We start from the raw sequence: 25,841 nt of genomic DNA, 5'->3' as shown, positions 1-25,841 counted from the left end.
AACTTGCAGATAAATGGTGCTTCCTTCCTGGCTTTTTATTCTCCCTCCCCACCACAGCATTTAAAATATCATGAAAGACTGCTGAACCTTCTGGCAAAGTGAGGAAACATTCTGTTGAGAGTTAATTTGTCTCATTTAATATTTTCCATTCAGCATTTTTCTTCCATTGCTTTTTTATTACTAGAGCAATTTGCATGACAATGGGATCTTTCTTGCTTAAGAGATCGTCTGCTCCTGCTGCTAATTTTCTACCTGAAATTGTTATCTTCTGTTTGTGACATCTTAGTTATCTCAACCACAATTAATCGTGATGTTACAAATGGAGGATTATGACTTTGGATTGGAAGTGAGATTGAGAAATTGAAGGAGTTTGAAGAAGAAAAGAGGCTTTTCTTCTTGAAAAATAAAAGAGGAGACAGAATGACTTTGGTTAAATGGAGACAATCCTCCATCACCTCTCCTCTTAAATCTGTGGAACAGCTGGTTTTAGGTCTTGCTGTATAGGAGGCCCAGCTGTATTGAGATACTGTGAAGTGGGAGAAGGAGAAAGGGTATGTGGAGGAAGTGGAATCTTCCCTTGAGCAGTCAGTCTCTGCAGCAAGAAGGAAATAAAAGTTGTTGGACCCTAGAGAGGTCCAGGCTCTGCTCACAGAGAGCAGAATGCAGGATTGGTATGATTGTACTTGCTTTGAAGGCAAATTATTTATTGCTTTTCATATCTTGCAAAATTTATTTGAGTTTTGACATTGGGGGTTTGATGAACATGGAACATTTTTTGAGGGGTGGAGGGAATTCCGAAGACTTATGGAGAAATTACATTCAGCATCCTGAAAACATAAAAAATTGAAAGTTTTGTGCTATCCTAGTCCATCATGGCTGTAATTTATCCTATGGACTTGTCACATTTCATGTCTTGCTATGTCATCTTATCTTTTTGTATACTTCTGCTTTTCTTCTGGAAGCCTGTTTCCACACAGATTCTGGGTGTCTGAGTGGCCTTCTGGTGTTTTTGTGAGGACATTACCAAGGCTGTTAATACACTCACACCATGATTTACAAAGTGGAAATACTCATCTACAGCTACTTCACACTGGACCATTTATGCAGGTTGTGCATAAACACTGGGACCAAGGCATGAGTGAAAGAGAATTAATGAAAAGTGCAGTGTCTTATTTTAACACCTCTACTGACATTAGGGAAAGGGCAAAGACTGCAAAGTAAAGGAGGGAAACTGGAGAACTAACCACAGATCAGTCCAGTCGTTTTCAGAAAGTACAGTGTCCTTCAGAAAAGGATCCATCCTCAGGTGCAGATAGAAGTGGCTCTCAGTGGAAACACCAGTGTGCACTTGCTGGGACCAAGGTTGATTCACATCTGTGCATCAAATATATTTCAGCAGTTGGATGTGTACCAGCTACTGTGCCATAGTGAAGCAGGCCGTTTCCTGTTGTCCTTTGGAAAACATTGTACAAACAGGCATTTGACCATCTGATTAGCACAAAACCCTGTAGGGAAAATCAGCTGTTAAGATTTTGCACTCAGACACGTGGCTGTAAGTACGCAAAAGCTCTGCAGGCAGCGATAGACCCACTGTGATAATCTGACAATGGAATCTGGACCCTCTGTGTTGTGATGCCAAGCTCATTTGTGGCACCGAGTTTACCTTGTAGGCAAGTTGTTTTGAAGTTAAATTAGGATGGCTCCAGGGAAGCATAATAATACAAAGTAGAAACTGAGCAAGAAAGAGAAAAAGCTGTAGGCTGGGAAGTGATTTTATCTGTCAAAACTTTTTTTTCTCTCTTTTTCTTTTTCAAAGGCAAAAGCAGTTATGGCGAAAGTTGGTTACCCTCAGTTTATAATGAATGACACGTATATTAATGAAGACATCAAAACAGTAAGTGTCAGGCTTGCAGCTGTATTCATTTATTGCAGCTATTCTTTGCTGTGTTTTGCTGCTGTCTAAAGTCAAAACTAGTCTAAAGTCAACGCTAGTTTTTTGTTTGGCATGCACCTGGACTCATGGTTATTTTTATTTTATTTTTGAAGCGTGCTAGCTCTAAATTGTGTCTAAATAGTGCTGTTGTATCTGAGATCATGAGACCTGCTGGGAGTAAAAATCTGCCTGGGTGCAAAGAACCTTCCTGCTATTAAGCATTTTAAAGGTTAAGCACACACTGTAATAATTTTGCACTTAGTTATAAAAATGGAACAAACCAAAAGCATTTCTTCTCAAATAATGATTTTCAAAGAGACTAATGCATTTTACCTCATAATATCACAATTTAGGATGCCCTATACGGGTTCTCCACATCTCTCCAGGCTATGAATTTAATTTACAATTGATGCTTATAATCATGCCAAGAGGTCCTAACCAGTGTATAGGCCTATTCTGCTGCCTGCTTGACAAGGGTACTGTGGGGCCTCTCCTTCCTTCTCCAGTACCTGTCCAGCCTAACTAAGGCAGGAAGGCAAATGATTACTAATAATAATATATTTTACTATTTTCCAACTATGGCATGCATTTGATGAACTGTATTACTGAAAGTCACAGGGAAACTAGAAACAGAAATTCAATCCTGAACCAGTAAAATGAAAGAGTGACCATCATCTTTGCCAGAGCACATGAACAAACACTAAATAGTGGCATCATTTATTGAGACAACCAACTCCACCAGCCTAGTCCTTGTCCATGGAAACTGGAGGGTGAGATGGTGCAGTGAAAACAGAATAATGAGACAGAGCATGTGACCAACTCTATCACTCAGCTATGATTTGCTCAGATAAGTGGCAGTGTCTGGCAAAAAATACTTCTTTACTCATGCTTGCAAAACCATACTTTACATCTGAAGAGCAACTTCCTCACAAATTCTAGAATTGTTTTAAACTGATGACAGGGATTTATAACCTATTAACATCCCTTTTCCTTTCCTGTTTATTTTTGTGTATGTGAATGCTATTTGATTTGGAAACTTATGGAAGCATGGAGCCCTATGGCTGTAAATATTCAATGTGGCAGAATTCTCAGAAGGCACAGAATATGAAGTATTTGTTATAAAATGTAAAGCAAACGGAAAAAGAGGACTTCATTACATTGTTGAAAGTGGTTTTAAAATGCACTTTTAAAAAGACAAGTAAGCCTACTTCCTCCTGGAAAGAGGCTCTCTTAATAATAGCCATAGAAATGTGCAGTCTGCAATCCATTGTTCAGTGCTTATGATTCCTTCAGCAGCACTCTGCACAGTGAAGAGCTTTCCCACTGTTCCAGACCCTTGTGCAGATCTGTTCAGACACTATTTTTTAGCTAAGCTCATAAAATATTTATTCTTCCTACCAAGTGTGAAAATTTTACTTGCTTTGATAATCACTAAGAAATTAGGTGATTATCTCATAGAAAATAAAAGTTCTGCTTGTTTTATGTCAGCTTTTGTTTCTTTGGACATGCTTTAAAAATGCCTGTGCTTTCTTGATACAGCTGAAGTTTACAGAAAGCGATTATTTTGGCAATGTATTGCAAACTCGCAAATACGCAGCACAATCTGATTTCTACTGGCTTAGAAAAGAAGTTCCAAAAACAGAGTGAGTAGACAAAAGGCAAATTTACATAATCTTCTAACGATATTTTAACTTATTTAATTTGTATATTAAATACTGTTATATATTAAGTTTTAATAGAATTATGTTAACAGCAATATGTTATGCCACAAAAAGCCTATGGGCAAACTCCCATCGTTCAGAAACTCCTGTGGATTTTTTTTTTTTTTTGGTAAGTTCTAGGTATCCCTGTTCATATGCAGAGTAGTAATATGCTTGAAGCTTAAACTTATTTTAATGAATAAAGGAGTAATTGAATCACAATTAAAAATGGATTATGTCTCTTGGTCACAGTTAGAGTTTGAAACAGTACAGCAGGGATTTATGAAATAAATTTTATAGGAATGAAATCATAGTAAGAGATAATGTTATTATTAGTAATACAAATCAGCATTGTTAGTTGCCTGCTGTTAATAGCAATGATACAGAATGAAACATAATTTAATCTATGTATGTTATTTTTATTTATTTGTAAACATGAGAGTGCAGATTGTGTCACAAACTGTCATAAAATACATGAGAGAATCATTCTCTTTTCTTACTGGTGGGTAATCAAACCCTTAAAATGCAAATTAAAACCTAAGCAGAACTTAATTAGTCTAATCATACTACTTACAAATGACTCCTTCTACACACAGGCTTTGAAATCAGTACGAGTGCTTAGCTCCTGTGGTGGTGTCTCCTTAGGACTCCAGAAATCCTACTCAAACTGAACCATACCTTGTTCTGGGGGTGGATCTGTGCTGTCTGTGAGGCACAGGGACAAAGGAAGTTTGTTCATGGCTAGGGTGTTTTAATTTGGCCCTGTGTGTTCAAGCCATTATTTATAGCTTAGATTTCATTGTGCATTTTACCTTCTCATCACAGCTTTCTCTGACATTGAACTGGTCAACCAGTTGATTTTTTAGGGATGATTTTAGGAATTTTCCTGGATGTCAGGACTAGACCATGATGGTGTATTCTCTTCAGAATAACAGTTCCAAGAGAGCAGTGAAACAACACTGGCCTCTCTATAATAATGGTCAGCCTTGGGGCAGCACTGATACAGAACCTGCCGATTCTTAGCATGATGGGAAAGCTTCCCTGTAAGGAAATCAATTGGTAGACAGCCCCTGACTCAAGGACTGTAGTCTGAGAGCTGTCACATGAGTATGCTTAAAAAATGAAAGTGTTATCCATTTGCCCACTACAAGATTGAACACCTTCTCATGCCTGTCTTTACCACCTTATTTCCCAGACTACATAATAGCCAGTCCACATCACCTTCGCAGCTCTTTTCTTGTCAACCCTCAGAGCGCAGTCAGGCCTGGGGGTGCCAGTTTGATTTCTGGTCCTTTCCCTTTGTTAGCACAGCTATTTGCTTTGCCTTCTGCAGGGCTGGAGGTAATCTCCACCTGAGCCCCGACAGGGAGGGATAATTAGGGCTCCTGCTGGAACATTATTCTGCCTCTGCAACTGTTCAGTGATAGAAAAGGGCTCTGAAAGTGGTGTCGCTCTGCCTGCTGAGGGACACCAAGGCACAAAGAGTCATTGCTATCTCCTGTAATGTTTTTTTTTTTAAATTTATTAAAACAAACCAATAACTCCCATTTACCAGTCTGAGGCATGTCAAACCCAGCTCAAAAATATCAGCTACTTTTTAGCCACTTTCCACTTTTAAATTATTATACTCCACTGCTTTCTGATGCTTTTACCTCTCTTTTTTTTTCTCTCATTTTTCTGTTTTTGTTTATTAAACTTCTACATTTAATAGAACTCCACAGAATTTTTGATGAAGCTTGGTGCTATGTTAATAGCTAATTACCTTTGGGATTTTGTTTCTATTTGCTTAATTTCTTCTTTTCCCAAGTTCAGTAGCTTTTAGCATAACATTTATATTTCGAGATAGATATTATAAGATCATCAAAGTTGTGGAATGAAAAAGAGAAATAAGAGAATGAGTGTTTAAGGAAATAAAATGTAAAGTAATATTACACCCAAAAGGTAAAACACTATTCTTTTAGCAGACCATATATCTCAATAATATTATTTCAATCTGGAATCACTTTCCTCAGCTAAATGTGAAATTAAAATGATTGTTCAATCAAAGCACCAGGGAAAGACCATCAAGGGATGGACAGAGGAGATGGGAGATACAAGACAAAGCAGTTGGATAAAATAAGGGGAAATGTGGATAACGAAGTGGAAAAGAATTGGTTTGGAAATTCAACGGCTTTTAATCAAAAAAAAAGGAAAAAAACATACAGCTGGAGTAATTATCAAAAATCTTTATTCTCTCTTCTGTTCCCTCCATCGCTGGCATTTATCTGCCTGACAGGAGAAGGAGGAGCTCAGATGAAGCATTGCTCAGGGCACGGGTAGTGGGACAGGCGCTAGGAAGCTGTGACAGAGCAAGGGGTGCTGGAGTTGCCTGTTCTGCCAGTCCTGGGCCAGGCTCCCCTGAGGGCACCACAGCTCTGGGAGGTTTTACTTGTGCTCAACACCTGATTTGGATGCCAGCTGCCATCCTCACAGCTGGCTGGGGAGATGACTGTCACCTTCACATCTGGCTCTATCAAACAAGAAAAAAAGTGCTTAGGTATCAGCAGAGAGAAATATGAAAGGGATTTGTGCAGGAGCTGTGGAATATAGTACACAAACCAGAACAGGTTAGGTAGAGAAGCTCAGTGGAGAGTCTGGAAGGGGCAGTGTGGGAGGCTGGGCACCAGATGTGAAGACAATCATAGCCCAGGTGAGATACAGCTCGAGCAGAGGAAAGTGAAAGGCAATACAGGGAGAGGGGTTGGTGATGTGGAAAGGAAAAATTAAGAAGAGTCAGGGTTTTAATTGCATTTTCCTATCCATCTATGGAGTCATATACTTTCATGCATACAAATATACGTGTGTGTATACAAACATACATACAAACATACAAACATATGCACCTTTTTATCAGTGATTGCATCTGTCCTTCTTAAGACTGATATCATACTTGCAAATAACAAAGCATCAGAGGACTTCTTGGGCACACCATTATTAGTCATCTTTCTCCTTTGAAGTCAGCATATAATCTAAGATTTTTAGTTCCGGCCAAGTCTTTCTCCATTTTTCACTAGACTTCCAGTGCTGGGGATGTAGATATCTGGTATCCTGATAAGAGGATACAAAGGAAGTAGGCTATGAGAGGATTCTGGGGTCTCCTCCAGGACCTACCCTGTTTTTCTTGACCACACATTACTGTGTGTAAGCCCTGGCTCTTGGTTTGCACAAGGGAGGGCAGCTCTGAGAGGTTCTGGGTTGGATACCACTAAGAACAGTGAAAAAGCTCCTTCTGCAAATAAGGAAAAGCAGCCATCAAAAACACTGGGCAGGCTATTGTCTGTTGGAGAGATGCTGCTGGAAATCACATGGCTGGGACCTGCCCTGGAGAGGAGAGGCTGGAAAGGAGCCTCCTGGAGCCTTTTCCTGGTCTTTGAACCTCATTTTTAGCAGTGATGTGTCACTGAAGGCTGGGCTTAGCCTTTCCATCCTAGCTGCTTGCCCATTCCTAAGGGAGACAGATGGCAGCCTGGCCTAGGATAATAGTCTGTTTCTACATGGGTAAATATATAAAAGAGACTAACAATGAGAAGAGGAAATTTGATTTTGAAAGTCACCTTGAAGGTTGCCTCCTGTTTAGAAGTTTTTCTTTATAGCATATTCTTTGGTAGACATTTTGCAGCTTCCATAAACTTTGTGCAGCTTTTCACTTCTAACCAGCTTAATTCTTTGTACATTGACAAGTTCATTTTCTTTGTTTATTTTTTATTTCTTAGAATGCTGAACAGCAAATCAAATAATTTCTTCCAACTCAAAAAACTGAGGACCAATTTGCAAATTCAGTTTGTGCTTTACAGAGAATTAAATAAACTAATTAGCTTTTTCCTGTGTTGTAAATGTTCCCAGCCAACCCTGTTCATGAATGGAAATGTAGCACACTATACTCTTAACACAGAAAGAAAATATCACAGAGAAAATTGCAGCCTCAAGAACAGACTAAGAGAGTTTCTGCCCCACTATCTCAGTATATGTTTCACATTTTATTTCTACAAGGGAAATCTCAGCCTTACAGGTGTCAACTCTGCAGAATTAGGTTTTGACTGCTGCAGTAGTAGATAGGTAATGCTATCTCCTAATGGCATCATTCAAAGATGTCCCTTTCTCACAAACTTATAGCAGATGAAAACAGTGTAAACAGTTCTAGAATTTTTATTTATTTACTTTGTAATTGATAGGAGCTTGGAATGTGTAAGGCCTTTATTTTTTTCTATCCTTCTGTTAGTAGATAAAGCGGACAGAAACTTTAACCAGACCTAGAGCAAATGCTTAGGGAATCTGACTTCAAATAGGAATGGAAGTCAATGAAAGTAAATTTGCTTCACCTTAAAATTCAACAGCAACAGCTATTTATTACATACTTCATGTTGTAATTTGGTGTGTTATTAGTTAAGGACTGTCACTGAAGGTTCAGTCATTTCAAGGAGCTCACTGATAGAGCATGTCAGGTGAGAAGTAAAGTTGTTCTGCTAGTTTGGATGGAAGCAGTCCTGGTTATTTCTACTCTTTTGTGGAAAATACTTCCTTAATCTTTTTGAGAGGGCTCAAAATGGTACAACAAAATGCTGGAATGGAAATATGCTTGCCAAATGTCAAATATGAAATACTCTGCTTGTTACTAGATAACTCTCATTCTTCCTGACTGCACAGTGTGGCTGCTAAGTGTCCTCTTCCTAACTGATTAAACGCATACTGAATTTCATACAGGGTCATTCTTGAGGCCTCATTATAAAAGAACAATTTGGAAATAACTGAGTTTAGTTTTACAGTGAGAAAATCAAGGCTGCTCTGTCTTTGGCTCATGCTAAGCTCAGCAAACAGGACAGGTTCTGCTACAGTGGTGGTAGATGATGAGAAAAGCAGCAGTCTCAGGACAGGGGTGCTGTGATAGGTCTTAGCCTGCAAGCTACAGGTCTGTGAGCTGATAGGTATGAAAGTATGGCCAGAGGATGGTGTGATATCCTCCCTCAGTAAATGTGGACCAAATTACACCAGCATTCACTGCTTCTCTTAGGCAGGCTGAGGTGTTCCTGTGGGAACAAGTACCTGCATCACCAGCTCCTCACCCAGTAGAGACAATGCAAACTCGTGCTGATAGAAAGCTGTCCCTAGTCAGTGAAGAGCTCTTTGCTGCTGCTTGTGGTGGTTCCTCTCTGCAGCTAGCTGTGGTAAACCCCCCCAGAGGATGGAGAGAAGAACCAGAGCACATTAATCTGTTTTGAAGTATCTGTTACACATCTCAGGCCCTTGATCCTCTGACTGGAAAAAAAGGCTAAGAGGAATTTGCAAAAAGGGAGAATTTGCTGTCACTGAAGCCCTTTTCATGCTTAAAAATTGCTGTTTGAGAACAGAAAGACTATTGTAATCAAAACAAGCCAGGAGGGTGAGGTGCAAGTCATAACATATGTGTCTTTGCTCAAACTTACAGTAAAATATAAATTGACGTGTTGACTGTTTCAGATGGGTCCTTTTCAGATGGGTTTTCTCCTTGTTAAAAAAGGGGCAGTCCTCCAGATTTACAGCTAAGCCTGGAGCACAGGTCCCAAGGCATAAATAGCAGGCTTGCATCCTTCAAAACAGTTCAGCTGATTGCTGCTGTAAACAAACATAAAATTGAAATGTAGTTAATTAAGCTCCTAATTTTTTTCATTATCCTCTCACCATATACATTCTTTCTTCAATTTTCCATTATCTCACTACATTACCTCTTACATTTAATCTCCTTATTATGAAGAAAGCAGAGAACAGACCAGAAACCAACCTCCCCCTGCTCCTCCCCTTCACAATCTCCTAATAAACAAAACAGGGAGAGTTATCTCTGACAATTAGAGCCTGTAATGTGATGAACGGTTAAAATATGTACATGACATCATTCTTTTAGCCTTCATTGATTAGTTTTTCTAGCTGATGCATTGCAAAATAAGCTGCTCAGCTTGGAGAATAAAACAACCAGTTAAATTTATTGATAAAAGACAAAATGCTGCCATTTTAAAACTCTCCCCTTTGTTACATGGTTTAAGCAAGGATATTAGTTGTCAGAAAAACAATCAGGATCTGCAGATAACTCTTTTATTAATGGGACTATTTTAAAGCATAAATTGTGTATACATTCTCACTTATTTCACATATTTTCCATATTCTGAGAGATCTTCCTTTGTCTTACTCATTGTTTTGCAGCTCCTTTCTCTTGTCCTTAAAATAAATTTTCCAAAGCAATCACACTCCATTCACATGGCTTTTATAAAACTTTTGAGTAATATTTTGCTAATGACATCAGGATATTCCTGTTTGGACATTTATTAGAGTTGCTTCTAAGTTTTTATGAACTAACCTCTAATTATCATAATCTTTATTTCTTTTACCTCACTTCTCCCTTATAAAATCATAATGTGAAATCTTGGGCTCACTGAACTCAGGGTTTCTTCTGAGGGGATTTGGATCTTGCTGAAGTCAGTCAAGATTTTCCATTCAGATGTTTGAAGCCACTGTCAATATAGATGAGCTTAGGCTAAGGAGATTCATTTGCTATTCATGGAATTATAGAATATCCTGAGTTAGAAAGGTCTCACAAGGATCGTCAAACTCCAACTCCTATTCAAATCTAGGGTTTCTTCCACTACATATGAGAAATCAAACTATGAGAAGAAATACCTGGCAAGAGGTCTGTTTCTTTAGGATGGTCATGTTCACTGTGTAGGGTACTGAACATGAAGCTGTTTATTTTGAATTTACATTCCCAGAAATTACCTGTTTATGTTGCTGCGATAATCCTAATTTTCAAGTAGTTGTTTTACTTGTTTCAAAATGCCCTCCTCTAATTTCAACACAGAGATCCACCACATGTATTTGAAAGACACCCAAGAGAGTTTTTACAGCTGCTGTCAGTGTTGCAGCCTCTGCTGGGTGAATTTTGTTTCATCAGCATGGCTGGCCTCACAAGCACAGTGGTCACTTAAAAATTAAACAGATCACATGATAGGAACCCTAAGAATCTCTCCTGCTGGGCATTCATTGACTGTATGAAGTTGTTGTCATTAAACAATAGGTTTCAATGTTCTGGAAAGTTGCATGTACTGAAGTGGAGAAAAACTTTAATGTGTTTTAAGTCCTTAATGTTTTTACTTCCTTCTACTGAGTTCAATTTTTATCTTTGCTCCTTTGATTCATAGAGATAGATGTCAATGTACTGACAGATAATTTCTTTTGTTCTTACTACAGGTGGTTTACAAGCCCAACTACTGTAAATGCTTTTTATAGTGCATCTACCAACCAGATCAGTGAGTATCTACCTTCTGAGCCTCCTTACAAACTGCCTGTTTGAGAATGAATGCATCAAGCTTCAGATAACAGCTGTACCTATTTTCTGATTGTAACTGAAAATTAAAAGTTCAAACCTGGTAATTCAGCTATGAGACTTAAGTGAGAGGATCGTTCTGGAAAAGCCAGAGCTCCTAGAGATTGGAACTACTGTTGCTCCATGAGTTACCCTGAGTCAGAGGAGTTGCAGTGATCATGTGTGTGTGTGTGTGTGTGTTTGTACTCGGTCCATTGTGAATGATAGCTTAAATCACTTTTACTAAGCTTAATGTTTCTATCTTCTGTTTTCTGTAGCAAAAACATGTGTACACATATCTCTATAAATACACAGTGATAGCAGTTCTGTCCTCTAGTATTGACAGATATGTTACAATAAATATGACTAGAGAAGACTGTGATATAGAGCAGAAAACATAAGAAGGTGTATCCAGTGGATTTGTTCAATACCTTCAAGGACAAGGAGTGATATCTGTAGTTAACTGAAAATTCTTGCCTGTTTGTGCAGTACTAGCTGTCTTGTTCTAATTTTTGTTACTGGTTGTTTTTAGATAGCATATATTCTAGTGTGGAAACAAATAAGGTAAAAGAGATGAGTTTTTCAAAGATGTGTTATGACTTTGGATGTTCATACCTGTTTGCTTTAATGGGGCTTTGAACTGAAATTTTCTAACAGGCTTTAAAATTCTACGCCAAGTTGTCTGTGTACAACAGTTTTACCTTTACCCTGGCAATTTCTCTTTGCTCTTATTAGCTTTTCATGTTAAATCAGCCTTCTTTTTTTATGCTGTTGGGGTCTAGAAGGTGGCTGCCACCACTTCTGTGGTCTCAGTCCCCAGAGACATGACCTCAAAAACTGTTATGATTCCCCCTTTTTCTCCTGAATCTCTTTTGGTCGCAGAGAGAAGGGCACAAAGTTAATGTATCACACTGAAGAAGGTATAACAGAGGACTGGAAATTTGAGTCTGCTGGTATTCGCTTCTACCAATTTCTGTAAACCATTTTACCTTCAAACCACTCACTTAAATTCTTTCATGTCTAAGTGATCTCATTTGTAAAGCATGTATAAAAATTAGGCAGTTCCTTTGATTAAAATTAATGCTAGATTTAGATAGCTCTCCCTTAATTAGAGGGCTGCCATCATTGGGCAGTCATATTTTTATTGATCATCTGAGGGAGCACTTGGCTGAGGTGGTCACAACTCTGAGGTACCTGAGAAGCATTACAGCTGCTCTTCCTCCAGCCACCACTGCTGCTAGAAAGGTTTGTGTGAGTGGAGAGGAAGCCTGCTCAGAGAAAAATGAGAGCCATCACTCTTATACCTTCTTTATTATCAGGTTCTTTATAATTTGAGCAGTGCTCAGCTGACCCAGCTTCTCTGCCATGGCACATTAGAGAAAACTGTGATGAGAGGCTGGAGCCACTGAAAATTTCACTCGCTGTGTCTAAAAGTCAGGAGGCAGAGCATTGTCAAATGTAACCCATCAGTCATGATTGCAGAAGTAATTGTATTTTCTATCCTAACTGCTGACCTTCTTGTTCTGCTGGCAAGTGACCTGGAAGTTTGGACAGTGCCACTCACTCTCAGTCATTTTAGGACTGTTTCAAAGATGAAAAGTGGCTCTTTCTGAACAAAACCCTCTCATACCTGAGAGAGAGGTACAAATGTAATCATGCCCTATAAATCATTTGCAACATGAGGGGAGATTCAGAGAAAGGCACAGTACTTCCACTGCTGGCTGGCATGGTTTTATGGGGAAGAGGCCTTGTGGGAGGATGTGAGAGGAACATTCTCTGGTAGAAGTAGCTGATAAATATTTGACGCATCACTACTGACTTCCCATTAATCCTGGTGGGGAAGAACTCCTACCTTACTGCTCTATAGCTGTGTTTTCAGTAGTAATCCATACAAAGTTCTGGAGGCTGCTCACATGGCACAAGAGCTGTGGCATTTTTAAAGGCCTAGTTAAACAACAGAAAAAAAGTTCTAGAAACCAGAGTCATTTGAGAATAAGAATTAAGCTTGAACTCTAGCAAGGTAAATGTAAAATTGTGATACAGCAAGCCCAGAAATATTTCCATGACCAAATTTCTAGGAGCATAAGAACTAATAATAAACCTTTCTGTCAAATCCACTGAGAGAGGAGAGTCTCTAAGGCATAAGAAATAAGATAATTCTTTGTGTTGGAAGAGTTTGGGAAGTTCTAATCCTAGAGCTTTTTCTTGTGAGAGGTTAGTCCCAGAAATTGTTTTAAATTTAGTGTCAGAAGGGAATGTAGAAGAAATTCATAAAATGAACTGTGACAAATATAAGGACCAGATAATATTCCCCTGGGTATTTCAAAGGAACTTGGACAAACAATTTCCAAACAACCAGCTTTGATGTATAGCCTTATAGACTTATAGTGGTCTTAGCACAAAAAGAATAGGTGTGGCAAGTGTCAAATCTGTTTTTCAAAAGACAGTTCAGAGGGATCTTCAAAACAAGTCATTTTATCCTTTAAATGAGGGAATCTAGTTGTGACCACATGTTTGAATAGAGAGGGTGAATAACCATATGCTATAACAGTGAAGAGTGAACACGAGAATGTAGGATGTTTTTTGCTTTTTCTTTTAGAAAAAAAAATCATGCTTTCTTGATCTACCAGGGCTTTTTTTATTTCAGAAAGCAAGTAAGTATGCTTGATATGATGATATGGGGTTTTATTTTCCCATAGTACACTTTTGATAAGGTTCTTTCCCAGTGCTAAGAACTGAAAGTTGTCATAGGACAAGAAAGAAGGCCCTTTCATAAATTAATGACTGATTAGAGATAAGAAAAGGAGGCAGGAACCAATTATTGGTTGCCAAAAACGTTGGAGGGATGTGTTGCGAGGATCTGTGCTACTCACTGCATTAGAAGATGAGCTTAAGGGAGGGTGTTCTGTTATGTACAAAAGAGCAGAGGCATATAAATCCAGTCCAGGAGGACAGTTTCCTCTGCTGCTGGCTGTTGGAAGGTAGGAATATGTGCTAGCAGAAGAATTACCTCACAGGGAGTTGCCTGACACTCTTTCCCTTCACCTCTTCTACTGATCACTCCTGTAAATGACTGAATGGACCAGATACCCTCTTCATCTGATTGAGTGCCCTTGCTCTTCAGTGGGAAAACTGGACTTTAGTGTCCTCAAGACCCATCTGTTTTTGCTCTTTATAAGTGACTTTATTGAGAAGAATTTGAGAAATAAGAATTTAAAATGCATAATAGAATTTGATTATGGAAAGTAGTTTCTACTTGAACTGGAAAATCCCCGGTTCCAAAATTTGATTCTAAAAATTAGGACCGTTAGTTTGGAAATGGAAATGTACTGTGTGATGGTATCAACAAAACCACAGTAACTCTAAACTTGATTAGTCACTGGAGGCTTCTTGAAAAAGTTTAGAGAAAAGGCAACATCAGTGCCTTGACCCATGGATTCTGAAAAGGAGCAATGGTCAGGTACCTGCACAAGGGAATGTTGTTGTCCTGATGACTTCTGAGCTTTAGACAGCTGCTTTTACTTTCTATGCTCAGAGCACAGGGAGGTCTCTGACACTCCCGATGGAAGGATCACAAATTCTTCTCTGTACTCTGTATCACTCACATAAATATTGGAATATCCATGCAAGTCCATGTGATCTTCATATACAGGTAAGCCGTTAGTGTTTTTAACTTGACTGCTAAGTTACTTGGAAGAAAAGGTCTTGTTTCACTAAAAGAGAAAAGTAATAGAGAATAGAAACTAGATGATTTAAAAAACTATTTGATTTGGAAGAAAATAGCAAATCTTGCATATGCAGTAGGTGTACCAAATTTTGCTGTCTTTTAGTGTAAACACTTTTGTTTGCTATTGTTTTGTTTCATTTCCATTACTAAACTATTGATAGTTTGAATAACCAATGATTCTGTTAATATCTCCAAAGGAGAAATTAGTAGCTGCATCAAGGTGAGATATGCCACAAAGAGCAGAGTTAAAAAATATGTTATGTATAATTTAACTTAATATTATACAAGTTTACTCCTGATATATGTGGGTTCTATTTATTTATTTCCTTTTTTTCCATAATTCAAAGTGTCTTAGATGAACCACTATGCATGTTTATAATGGTTGTTAATAATTTTTTAATCCTAGTTTGGATAATTTTTCAATTTTCTGTGCATTTGCTCGTCGATTTCCCCTTTAATTATAGGTACTTAACAAGGAAAACAGGTATATGTCATTGCCTTTAGAGTCTCAAAATGTATATAAGTACACTTCATATCATCTAAGCAGCATGAATACTATCTTTTTAATTATCATAATTGGAACACCAAAAACACATTCCTAAAGGATTAGTTTATTTTAATGCACTCTAGAGCAGTCAACAAATATGTGCTGAAAATAGACACAGGTGATGATCAAAGTGTGCTAGCATGCTTCTGTTCAAGAAAAGGTTTTATTTCATTACAGCACTAAAATATTGGCCTTTGAATATGTTAAGGATAAAAGGGAACTGTTCATCAGACATTTGGTGTGTTTAGGGTTTTTTTCAAAGTGTGAATATGTATGCCTCTAGAATATATAAAAATAGTCACCTTTGTGGGCTGTGAACAGTAATGAAAGGGAGAATTACAGTGAACTGAGGCAAATATAAGCAATGCACTCATGAGGTGTAAGCTTGAATAGATGTACTGGATAATTAATGTTGATATTATCTCTGTAAGTTTATATCCATGCTCCTTCTAAGTCATTTGTGCTGTTACTGCAGTTCTCTAGTGGAAGTCAAGAGGCCTCTTTAGAGAGCGGCCTCAATACATGTTACAGGAAGCAAATATAATCTACAACAAAATTTAAAAATTGCATCCAGATTAGCATCCATAGAGAAAACCACAGATGAGAGCTCATATTGGCCAGAAAGTATCATCTTTACAGGAAGCATCATGCAGATACTGATGCTGCCAGCTCACTGATGCTGTGAGTTGCAAGGGAGAACTCTTACCTTGCCAGGAGCCAGGGAAGTGCTGGCAAACAGCACCTGGTGCTATGGCCAGGGCAGGATAAGGGGAATGTGCTTGGGGGCATTTTCTCTTCCCTGAAGAACTGGACTATTTGTAAGGTTATGATGAAGTAGTTTCAAGGGTGCCATTAGTTTTCTGCAAGTTAATGAACATAACAGATTTGGACTGAACACTTTCTGAGCCCTGTTATTAAGTAAGCATAAAGTGTCTTAAGTGAGCCCTCATTTTCAATTTTCCCTATTTACTAAAGATCACTATTCTCTTTTATTTAACCGTGGTGCATGATCCTTACCTCCATTCTTTATTTTTTCTTTCTAAAATTCTTGTCTATGAATGTATAAATAGAAGAACTTGTAATTTGTTCTTCTTCCCCTACCCCCTGTTCCCTTGTCCCAGGGAATCCACTGAGGCTTTTTCCTCATAAAATAAAGATTAAATTTTCTTGTAAAACAGATGTTTTCACATTTCCTACTCCCTTAGCAGAGAGTATTCCTTGGCACCTCACAAACCAAGTCATGTTTCTCCTCATGTTGCCTTACTAAGGTTGGTAAACATCAGGTTCTCACTTTTTCATGAGTAGAAAAGAGACTCTTGTCAGAGGAAGGGGAAACTGAGCCAAGAATTGAAGCAGAGGCTGCAGAGTCCTCTGCTTTAAGACCATTACTTCCCTGTGTCTCTTTAATGGATTCATTCACTGAGTTCTTCATAAAGTTCAGCTTTGTATTCATGCATTGCATGGAACAGTTCCTGCGCCTTACACAATTGATATTTTCTTACACATTTTTTTTTGTTTTCTATCCTCTTTGTCCACAGGATAAAACTTAAAATAAGGTGTATGATTCAGGTCCATGTAATGACAGACAGTTTGGTCTCTGCCACCTACATATGGATGCTCAAAGCTGTCTGGGGTGCTCCACAGTGTCTGAAAGGTTTTCTCGTGTATTTTATCTGAGATAAAATTTGCAGAAACTCCTTGCCATTGAGACTGACAAGCTAGACCCCAAAGAGGACATCAAAACCATCACTGGGATGAGATTCAGTAGTCCTAACAGAAGGCTGTGGAACCATTTTAAACAGATGTATCCTGTCCTTTGGGCTTTTTTTAGACAACTAACCAGCACCTCAGCTGTCTTCACGTTTAATTCCTTATGTGAATTCAATACTCTTTGATTACTGACCAGCAGTAAGTCTTTGGCTTATATATTATCCCTTTAAAACTCTACATCTGAATTCATTCAGTGACACTTGAAAAAATAAGTTAGAGCTTTTGAGCACATCTGAGAACTGCCAATACACCAATTGGCAGAGTACCCTGTATATCACACGGTTTAGCACAGCTGTCTCCCATATCTGTTACTTATGTATGGGATTCACTACCCTGTCAGAAGTTGCTTTAAACCAACCAACCTCATTATTGGAAGTTGTAGATGCACTAACTTGGAATAAGGCTTTGTCTTGCTCAGTTAAAAACATCATGACATATAACTGAATAATGTACTTGAACTATAAAATATAAATTCATATATAGATTTGAACTCCAAATTTCCTCTTGATTTGGTGAGTCTTCTCATGTGTTTTTGGTTTAGTTTATCATTATTGCTCTGTATTTTTTTTCAAGGAATTATCAGATCACATGTAGTTATTTGTGTCTTCTTGGTAAACCACCAATATTATACTGAGGTAAGGGTATTCATCTGCAAAGTGTGTACAATAATACCATGAAGGTATTAGCTAGTAAATGGATTTATTAATGGCAGTAAAGCCCTTGCAAAATTGGAGAAAAAAAAACACCTTCAAATTTTAAATACATTCTGACAAGCTTTGCAGCACCTTGCTGGAGAGAGATGCTGAAAATGACATAATGGATAAAATGAAGATAAAAACCTTCAATTACATTAAAAGTAGTCTTGTGAAGGCAAAGTTCTGTCAAGATCTTCAAGGTCAGCATAAATTCAGAGTGAAATATTTGAAGTAAGCCTGGTGTACTCCACTGCTTGAAGTGCTTCTGCATTCCAGAGCAGTAAGGTGACTAAGAGGAAAGCTGGACACAGGGGTTTGGAAAGCAAAAAACCTCCCTAGAGATGAATCTGGCAAGGGATGTGAAGAAACATTTCTGCAAGTGTGGCTGCAGCAGCAGCAAGTTGAGGGAAAATGTCATGGTGAATGAGGGCAGGGGATTTAACAGAGGGGATTTACCCCTGGTGGAAGAGGAGTATGTTAGGGACTGTTTAAACAGACTGGGCAAACACAAGCCCATGGGCTGTGACAGGGTGCACCTACAAGCTCACAACATCATTATGAAGCCACTCTTGGTAATCTTTGAAAAGTTATGGTGGCTGTGTGAGTTTCCTGAGGACTGGAAGAAAGCAAATGTCACTCCTATCTTCAAGGAGGTAGATCTAGGGAATACAATCTAGCCAGGCTCACCACAGTCCCTGTGTGCATGATGAAGTAAATCCTGGATACACTTTCCCTGACCAGCTTTCTACATTGAGATTACTAGCTCAGTGGAGAAGGAGAAATATGTGAATATGATTTATTCTTTAGAAAGAATGTCAGCACTTTCTCCCCTAACATGCTCAAATACAAACTGCTGAAGAATTGGCTACTCGAGTGGATGGTCAGGTGAAAACTTGAACTGCTGGGCTGCGATCAGAACAACTGGTCTCTAACATGCTGGGATGAGTGGCACAAAGTCCATCTTGAGGATGATCTAGCCTGGCTGTCCCACCTTGCCACCAGTCAGACTCATGGATGTAGGGTACCAGTGCCGTTCTGTGCCACCCTGAGCTCAGCTGTCCCCAGAGCAGTGCTCTTGTGGCCTGTGACACCAGTGCCCATCTCGGAATGATGCTGCAGCCCAGTGGCATTGCTGCAGATTGAGGTAGGTTGTAAGAAGGTAGTCAAAGTAGATTCTGCAAGTCTAGGTCTTGATGGCAGATGGATTTGTGTGGAGTCTGTAATAAGATAACAGTTTTCTTTCTGTGTGCTGTTGGTGAGTAATGGCCTTGAGTGTAGTCTCTGGGCCTGCATTTGCAATCTAGTGTATAAAGACAGAGACTGTCAGCCTCTATCTCTCTCTGGGGCTGTGGAGAGAGAGAAAGCTTTAAAAGATGCACAACACAGGCTAAATTTGTGGTCAAGTGTTAGCTCAAAATACATTCCCAGTGCCTGTATCTATTCCTTGAGTTGTGAAATTCCCTGAAGTCTGTCTTATTCCTTCAGATTTGTCCTTTGCCTGCCTGAACTCCAGTGGCATAGAAATAATCCCATTAGTATTTATTGCATTTGCAGCCTGCTATGAGCTCTCTGAGTTTTGTCATTAATTCTTTTAGGTGCAAAATGCCAAGCAAAAAAAGAAACAGGCTTCACAGGGGAATTGCCTAAATCGAGGGATTCAAATCAGCACAAAATAAGAAACTGTCTGGTGATCAATCTCATGTTACAATTTCAAGGACATCTGAGGTATAAGATGTTGTTATCCTTGCTCCCCCTAAGGATGATGTAGCTGTTGCTTGCCTGAAGGAGACGTTGCATAAAAAGTGTTGCTAGCTCTTAATGAATTCCTTCTAGTGTTGGAATAGTGGCCAAGCACCCTCAGCCCCTCAGTGCTGCTGACCTCTGGAGAATGGGACCCATTTGCTTTACTGCCTCACCAAGAATCACTTTCAAACCTAGATTTTTTTTTTCTTACCAAAAAACAAACAAAACCAACAAAACCACAAAAACATGCACCCCTCAAACAAAACAAAACAACTCCTACTGGTGATAATGTATTCCAGTTTCCTGAGGTTTTCTGAAATGTGTGTTACATCCTACTGGCCTCTGACTCTGCTTGGGCCTGAAAATACTTCATGAGCTTCTTTTAGTTCAAACTACAGTGGTATTTTCACACATGCACAGAAGCAGAAACCACTCCTTCAACCAGCACTTTGCTCAGTGATAACTAACCTAAAATGGATCCTGACTCTGAGTAAAATAATTACCAGACTGTTGTACAGATTCAGCATTGGAGCTTCCTACCATACATTCACAATGACTTGTTCAGTGAAAACTGTCTCGTGGCTTAACTCACAGCTGACTGTGTTTCAGCAATGTTCTATGAAGACACATTCAGTGTATCTGGATAAGCCTGAGTGAAGATTTGCACCTAATTTGCTGTAAATAATGTGTATTACCTCTACTGCAGACAAGTGCAAATTCACTACAAGTTTATACCTGGAAAAAATAATTGCAGCTCCTTCAAAGATCTTGATAGCCTCTTGGTGCAGTGACAGGTACCCAGGATTGTGTGATCATTAAACATGATTTGTGGGGTGAATGTGCTACGTTGATTCACACCACCTTCAGTATGGGCTCATTTGTTCATTTTGGCCACAGCTCCTCTCATCTGTTCTTGTGGGGATAGGATTATTCAGTTAGCAGAACCTAAACATTCCAAAATCTCTTCTGAATTTCAGTGTTTGGGGGTAATCAGTTCAGAATAGATTTTCAGCTCTGAACACATCTCTTAAGGCCCAACAAGCAATTTTCATCAGGTTATATGAGTGTACGATTGCTGCTTAAAATGTTTAAAACATGCATAATAAATAATAAATAATCTTCTCTGTATGCTGGGGGCCAAGGAGAGTTAGATCAGTAAAACTTTGTCCTTGACATTGGTAAAATTGTGGTTTGTAGTGCTGGAAAAGAAAATGCTATAGTGATTGAAACAATAAAACAACAGCTAGAGAAGGAAGACAAAAAACCTGAGACAAGACTCATAAGTTTGAAGCCCACACTTTTTCTAAGCTAATTGCAGATAGGGAAAGATGCCCACCATGGAGGAGCAACAGAAGAAAGCAGCTGGGCAGGCCAGGAGGACATGCCTTGTGCCACATCACTTGGCATGAATTACACTCAACATACTGGGTTTGTTTTGGGTTTTTGTTTTATTGGGGTGGGTTTTTTTGCTTTTCTGTTTTTTCATTTGGATGTAAGTTTTGAAAGAGTTGGTAAGGAAAAGACAAAGATGTTGCCTTATCTCAGATATCAAGAAATCCATGACCAAACTATCAACAAAAAACCAAATAGGGTTAGAATCAATTGGATGAACCTGTGACTTTGAATTTGAGAAACTATTTTGATTCTCATCATTCACCCAAGTGTCTCCATTGATGTTTTTTTGGAAACTGGTTAGTCTACAAGAAGCAGACAGGTAATATCTGTAGCTAGGCTGAGCCTACAGCCTTAATAATCTACTGTCTTCCCTTACAGAAGTGCCTAAGTATGTTCATTTAGCTCTGTTCTTCATAGAATAAATAGAATCAGGCTTAGTTTATTACTTTCGTATTTCTTGCTTCACTGAAGCCTCACTGAGCTAATGGTATTTTAATTCTTATTGCACTTTACCTATGTATTGTCTATTGATCAGTCAACACATCTGAGGGTAGTCCAGTACTCTTCATATGACACATGGGTTAACATGGGTTATTTTTGACAGGAACACTTGCATTTACTCAGATGTGAGTGTGGCAGGATCTCTGCTGCCTCTCTGAGATCCTCTCTATTGCATTCTACCACCCGAGGGAAAGTTCCCCTTGAAAAACCTTCCGAAACCAAACAAAAGAGGTCACAAAATTCAAACCCTTGGGCATTGCATTCAACTGACCTCCCTATTTTTTTTTCTTTTATTTTTATTTTTGTTATTGCAGGATTTCCAGCAGGAGAACTTCAAAAGCCTTTCTTTTGGGGAACAGAGTATCCTAGGTAAGCACTGCACCAGGGAACCTCATCCACCTAGAACTGAGGAATACCAGGAAAAGGTGTTGCAAACACATATGGACAAAGAAGAAGGTGTGGAGAAGAAGGCTGTGGTACTGAAGGAAACCGAAATGTAACACCTAGGAAAACTGTGCTGTCCTTCTGTAAGGCAAATTTGGCCCTTGGGTTGTTTCTTCTCTCCTGCTTTTGCTACTGGAAGAGCTGCCTTTGAGAAGTGCTGCTTTGTGCAATACTTTTTCTTACCCTTGGGAGCCATAGGTGTTGCTGTTGTCTTAAACTGATGACTAATTTCTCAAAGGAATTGCTAATTAAGTGCACCCAAGTGGAAGGGTTTCAATGCTACAGCACGCAGATGCAGCAGTGTGCACATGGCAGGTATTAAAAGGAATTGTAAATCAGATAACTAACACTTCCTAAACAGAAGTAAATACCCTGAGAAGCCAATTATTATCAGTTTATTGTTCACTTTCTACTAATATCCAAGATTAGCAGTGGGCCTGTGTCTGTGCCTGTCGAGGTACATGAGAATCTCTTCACGTGCATAAGTGATTTTCTGAGATTGCTTGAGCAGGCCCATGTACCAATGTAGCTAAGGAAGGGTAATTATAGGTCACATATATTAAATTTTGAAAAATCACTGCTTTTGTGCAGCTCAATAGCTTTCTATTTTAGGGAAGGATAAGACCATGAAAAGTTTCTGATGGCAGTTTCTGAAAGTTATTTTGCAGTTATATAAAACCAGTTACTGGTGAAATATATCCTTAATAAATCTTTGTTAAAAAAAAATCAAACTTTTCGATCATTTTGTGTTTGCCCTCATCCAATCTGGACTGTGTCCTTGTAAACAGGAAATTTGGCAATATGTGTAGAAAGACACGTTCAATTTAAGAACAAATTAATTTGTATTCAGAGAGAATTCTTGTGGGCCAGGTGACTTTGCAAGTGTTAATTGGGGATAGAAGAAAGTCCTTTTTTGTTGAGGTGAACTTATTTTATGTTACTGTTATTGCAGACCTGTTTCCAGCTTTGCTTTCTGAAGAGATTTCTCTGTATCCTGACCTTCTGCCATAGTGATAAAATTGTGGTTCTTTCGAAGCATTATACTCTGCTCATTTCTCTTCTTTAAAGGTTACCTTAGCTTAAATTGGTTTTGCTTGAGTAAGTATCAAAATGAAATTTAGTAAACAAATGTAGCTGGATTATACCAGACAACAGATTGCTTTTGTCCTTGAAATATTCTAGATATTTTCTGTCTGCTTAGAAGAAACTACATGGCAGTGGAACTGATAAACCATCCAAAAGTCACCAGTGCTTGCTGAAAAACAGACTTAGCAAATAGTTAACATTTAGTGACATTTTAGTGTCCAGCTCCAGAACAACCACCGAAACCAAATTAATCCATTTGCATGAAGTGAAACTTAGTTGTCACTTTTACATCTCAATACATTGAATAAAATAACACTGAAATGCCATAGTTCACAGTTGTGATTCTTCAGTGCCAGGTATATTGAAACAGAGACTTCAAACTACCTGACCTCATAGCTTACAGGTCTCTGAGCCTCCCCAGTCCCAGAAAGTTCCACTTTAACATGGAATCTGTTGGGCTGCACTTATCCTTCCCATATCTGTCCAACTATGCTCAGAAGTGAAAAGCATGAACAGAACTGGGAAAATTTCTGGAGAAAATGTTGTCAAGCTGAACAAAATGCTGAGTTGGAGTTCACAGGTTCAAAGGCCAAAATTCACTGCAACCTTATCCACATCTTTTGAAGCTAAGGAAGGCTGTAGGAGTGCCAGAACACCAGCCTGTTCCTTGTCCTGTCACTCATGATGGCAAAGAACCTTAGAGGAGAAATAAGATGTATTTAGTAATAGGGCTTGTTTCTTCTCGATCTCTTTACATGTTTTGTGCCATTATTTTTATACTTCTCCAGCTGTAAAAGATCCTGTATAACCCCTCTACTTCAGATATATAAAACAAGTCTTACATAGTACATTAATTAGGGGTAATTATCACTGTGTGCTACACAAAATTACAACTTTGTCACACAAAAGGATGATATTTCCATTGCTGAAACATATAATTTTAACCTGCATTTTTGGAGATGGTTTGCAACAGTACTTGGGCTAAAAAGCAGTAGGGGAGATTTTGACACATGTAAAGTACCATTTAGGAAAGAAAAAAAAAATGGAGAATTTTTATGGGAGCAGAGGGAATTAAATGATATAATTCTTTTTGGACATAACTGAGATGAGCAATTAGTGCACTATGGATCATTAGGTCCAATAATACGTTGTTTCAAAACCCTCTGCCTTTCTTCCATTTCAATAAGATGTATTAGAAATACTACAAGCTCCTTTGAAGTATAACATGTCAAGAACTGAAATAATTAAAATCACAAAAAGCAACTCAATAAAAGAAAGTTGCATTGAGTAAAACACCTACCCTCATGAAATCCACTGTGTTTAGTGTAAAAAAGCCCTGATCTTTTCCCACTTTCATCCCTATTTCTCCTAAAAGCAGAATTATTGGGATATAATAATGAAGATATAATGAATTGTCAATCAGGAATACAAAGTATTTCTTTTTACTTTGTTTTCTGGGTACATTAGATCTGACTGTATATCATTCCCTATTTTAGAGTAGGTGCAAGAGTATTAAATGACCTTTCTTTTTTAAAACTAAATGGAGATCTGTTAATGCTTTACAAAATACAGTCTTTGCTTCAGAGTAGTAACAGCTGTAACTTTGTCCTGTTCCCAGCCAGAATATACAGAATGCCGTCAGCTGAAGGAGACATTTTGGAGCACATATGATACTGTTAAGGGATTTGGTTGGAAGAGTGAACTACCACAATGCTTTCAAAGTTTTAGATTAAATGTTTCTTTTAAACTAGAGTTTAACATTAAGACTTTCAACATCTTTAAGTCAAAATTGTGTAGGTCTGATCTTTATACCCATATCCCCTGCCTCCTCACTCTATTTTTATATCAATAATGATCTTTCCAGAGGTCTTCTGTCCTTTAATGTTCATGACTGTGAACACTTTCTGAGGAAAATGTTTCTTTGTGTTGCAGGTCATTAAGTTATGGTGCCATAGGAGTGATTGTTGGCCATGAGTTTACTCATGGATTCGATAGCAATGGTGAGTATTTGACTGCATTTTGATAACTTTTTTATTTACAGAGTTGACAGATTAGAAAGCTGACTTGTACATGCATTTTTAGTTTTGGTTTTTTTAATGGTGCTGAGTTTGTGTGAAAAAAATTATAAACTTGTACTTGTTAGATTTATTTATATGGAATCTTGCTTGTCTGATTTGGATTTTATTTTATAAGAAATATCACAATTTTGATTGTTTCTTTTTTTGTCTTGAATGAAAACTAAATCAGCAACAGATTCTGAAACTCCTAACAGGGGGAAGGGGGGAGTGGGAAGGGTGAAAGGATAATTTCTGATTGATAAAAATGACTTCCAAGAAAACTTTTCATTTCAGGTTTGACATTTTTCAAAAGAGAATTGCAAAAGTTTTAAAATACAACACTGGAACAAGAGTGGTATAGAAAAGGTGTTGCAAAGTATTAAAATTAAATTCAAAAAAAAGAGAGAGGGGAAAAAAATGGTCAGAAAATGTCAATCCAGTTGTCCTGACGAACTGGGTGGAGTGGAGCATTGTCACTACCTAGGTTTGGTTGTCTCAGCAAAGTGCTTTTAAAAATTTGGCTTCTGAGAGAAAGTGAGGGAGAGAGGGGAGGAGGGAGGTGCAGGGAGAAAGAAACTCCAGGAGGAGGAGTTTGCTTGGGTTGTGTAATATTGAATACCTAAAAAACAAAAAAACAAAAAACTCAAAAAATAAAAACCAAAAAGGAAACAAAACCAAACCCCAACCAAACAAAGAAACCAACAACAAAACAACAAGAAAAACCCATGATGTATCCTGTTTTCATGGTCCCCAATGCTTTGTGTCAGAAAACACTCTAGAATGTCCAGAAAGACATTTTTCCCCATGAACTCCTCCCATGTGTAGGTGAGCACCTAATCTCCTCCACCTTGTCTCCTGCCCCTTAGAAAGGAACCTA

The 25,841-nt window shown here is 38.4% G+C and overlaps 1 protein-coding gene across 1 annotated transcript in view; it reads left to right on the top strand.

Annotated features, from left to right (window-relative positions):
* Positions 1-25,841, top strand: part of PHEX (phosphate regulating endopeptidase X-linked) — a 102,926-nt gene that overhangs the window by 60,128 nt on the left and 16,957 nt on the right. The window contains exons 13-17 of the mRNA XM_058828507.1: positions 1,817-1,894; positions 3,473-3,576; positions 10,885-10,943; positions 21,692-21,746; positions 24,840-24,907. Of these exons, the coding sequence (XP_058684490.1) occupies positions 1,817-1,894; positions 3,473-3,576; positions 10,885-10,943; positions 21,692-21,746; positions 24,840-24,907 (364 nt within the window). The remainder of the gene's footprint in view (positions 1-1,816; positions 1,895-3,472; positions 3,577-10,884; positions 10,944-21,691; positions 21,747-24,839; positions 24,908-25,841) is intronic.

This window comes from Poecile atricapillus, chromosome 1 (assembly GCF_030490865.1).
Source record: "Poecile atricapillus isolate bPoeAtr1 chromosome 1, bPoeAtr1.hap1, whole genome shotgun sequence".
Classification (NCBI taxonomy): domain Eukaryota; kingdom Metazoa; phylum Chordata; class Aves; order Passeriformes; family Paridae; genus Poecile; species Poecile atricapillus.
This window is presented reverse-complemented; position numbering and strand designations above follow the sequence as displayed.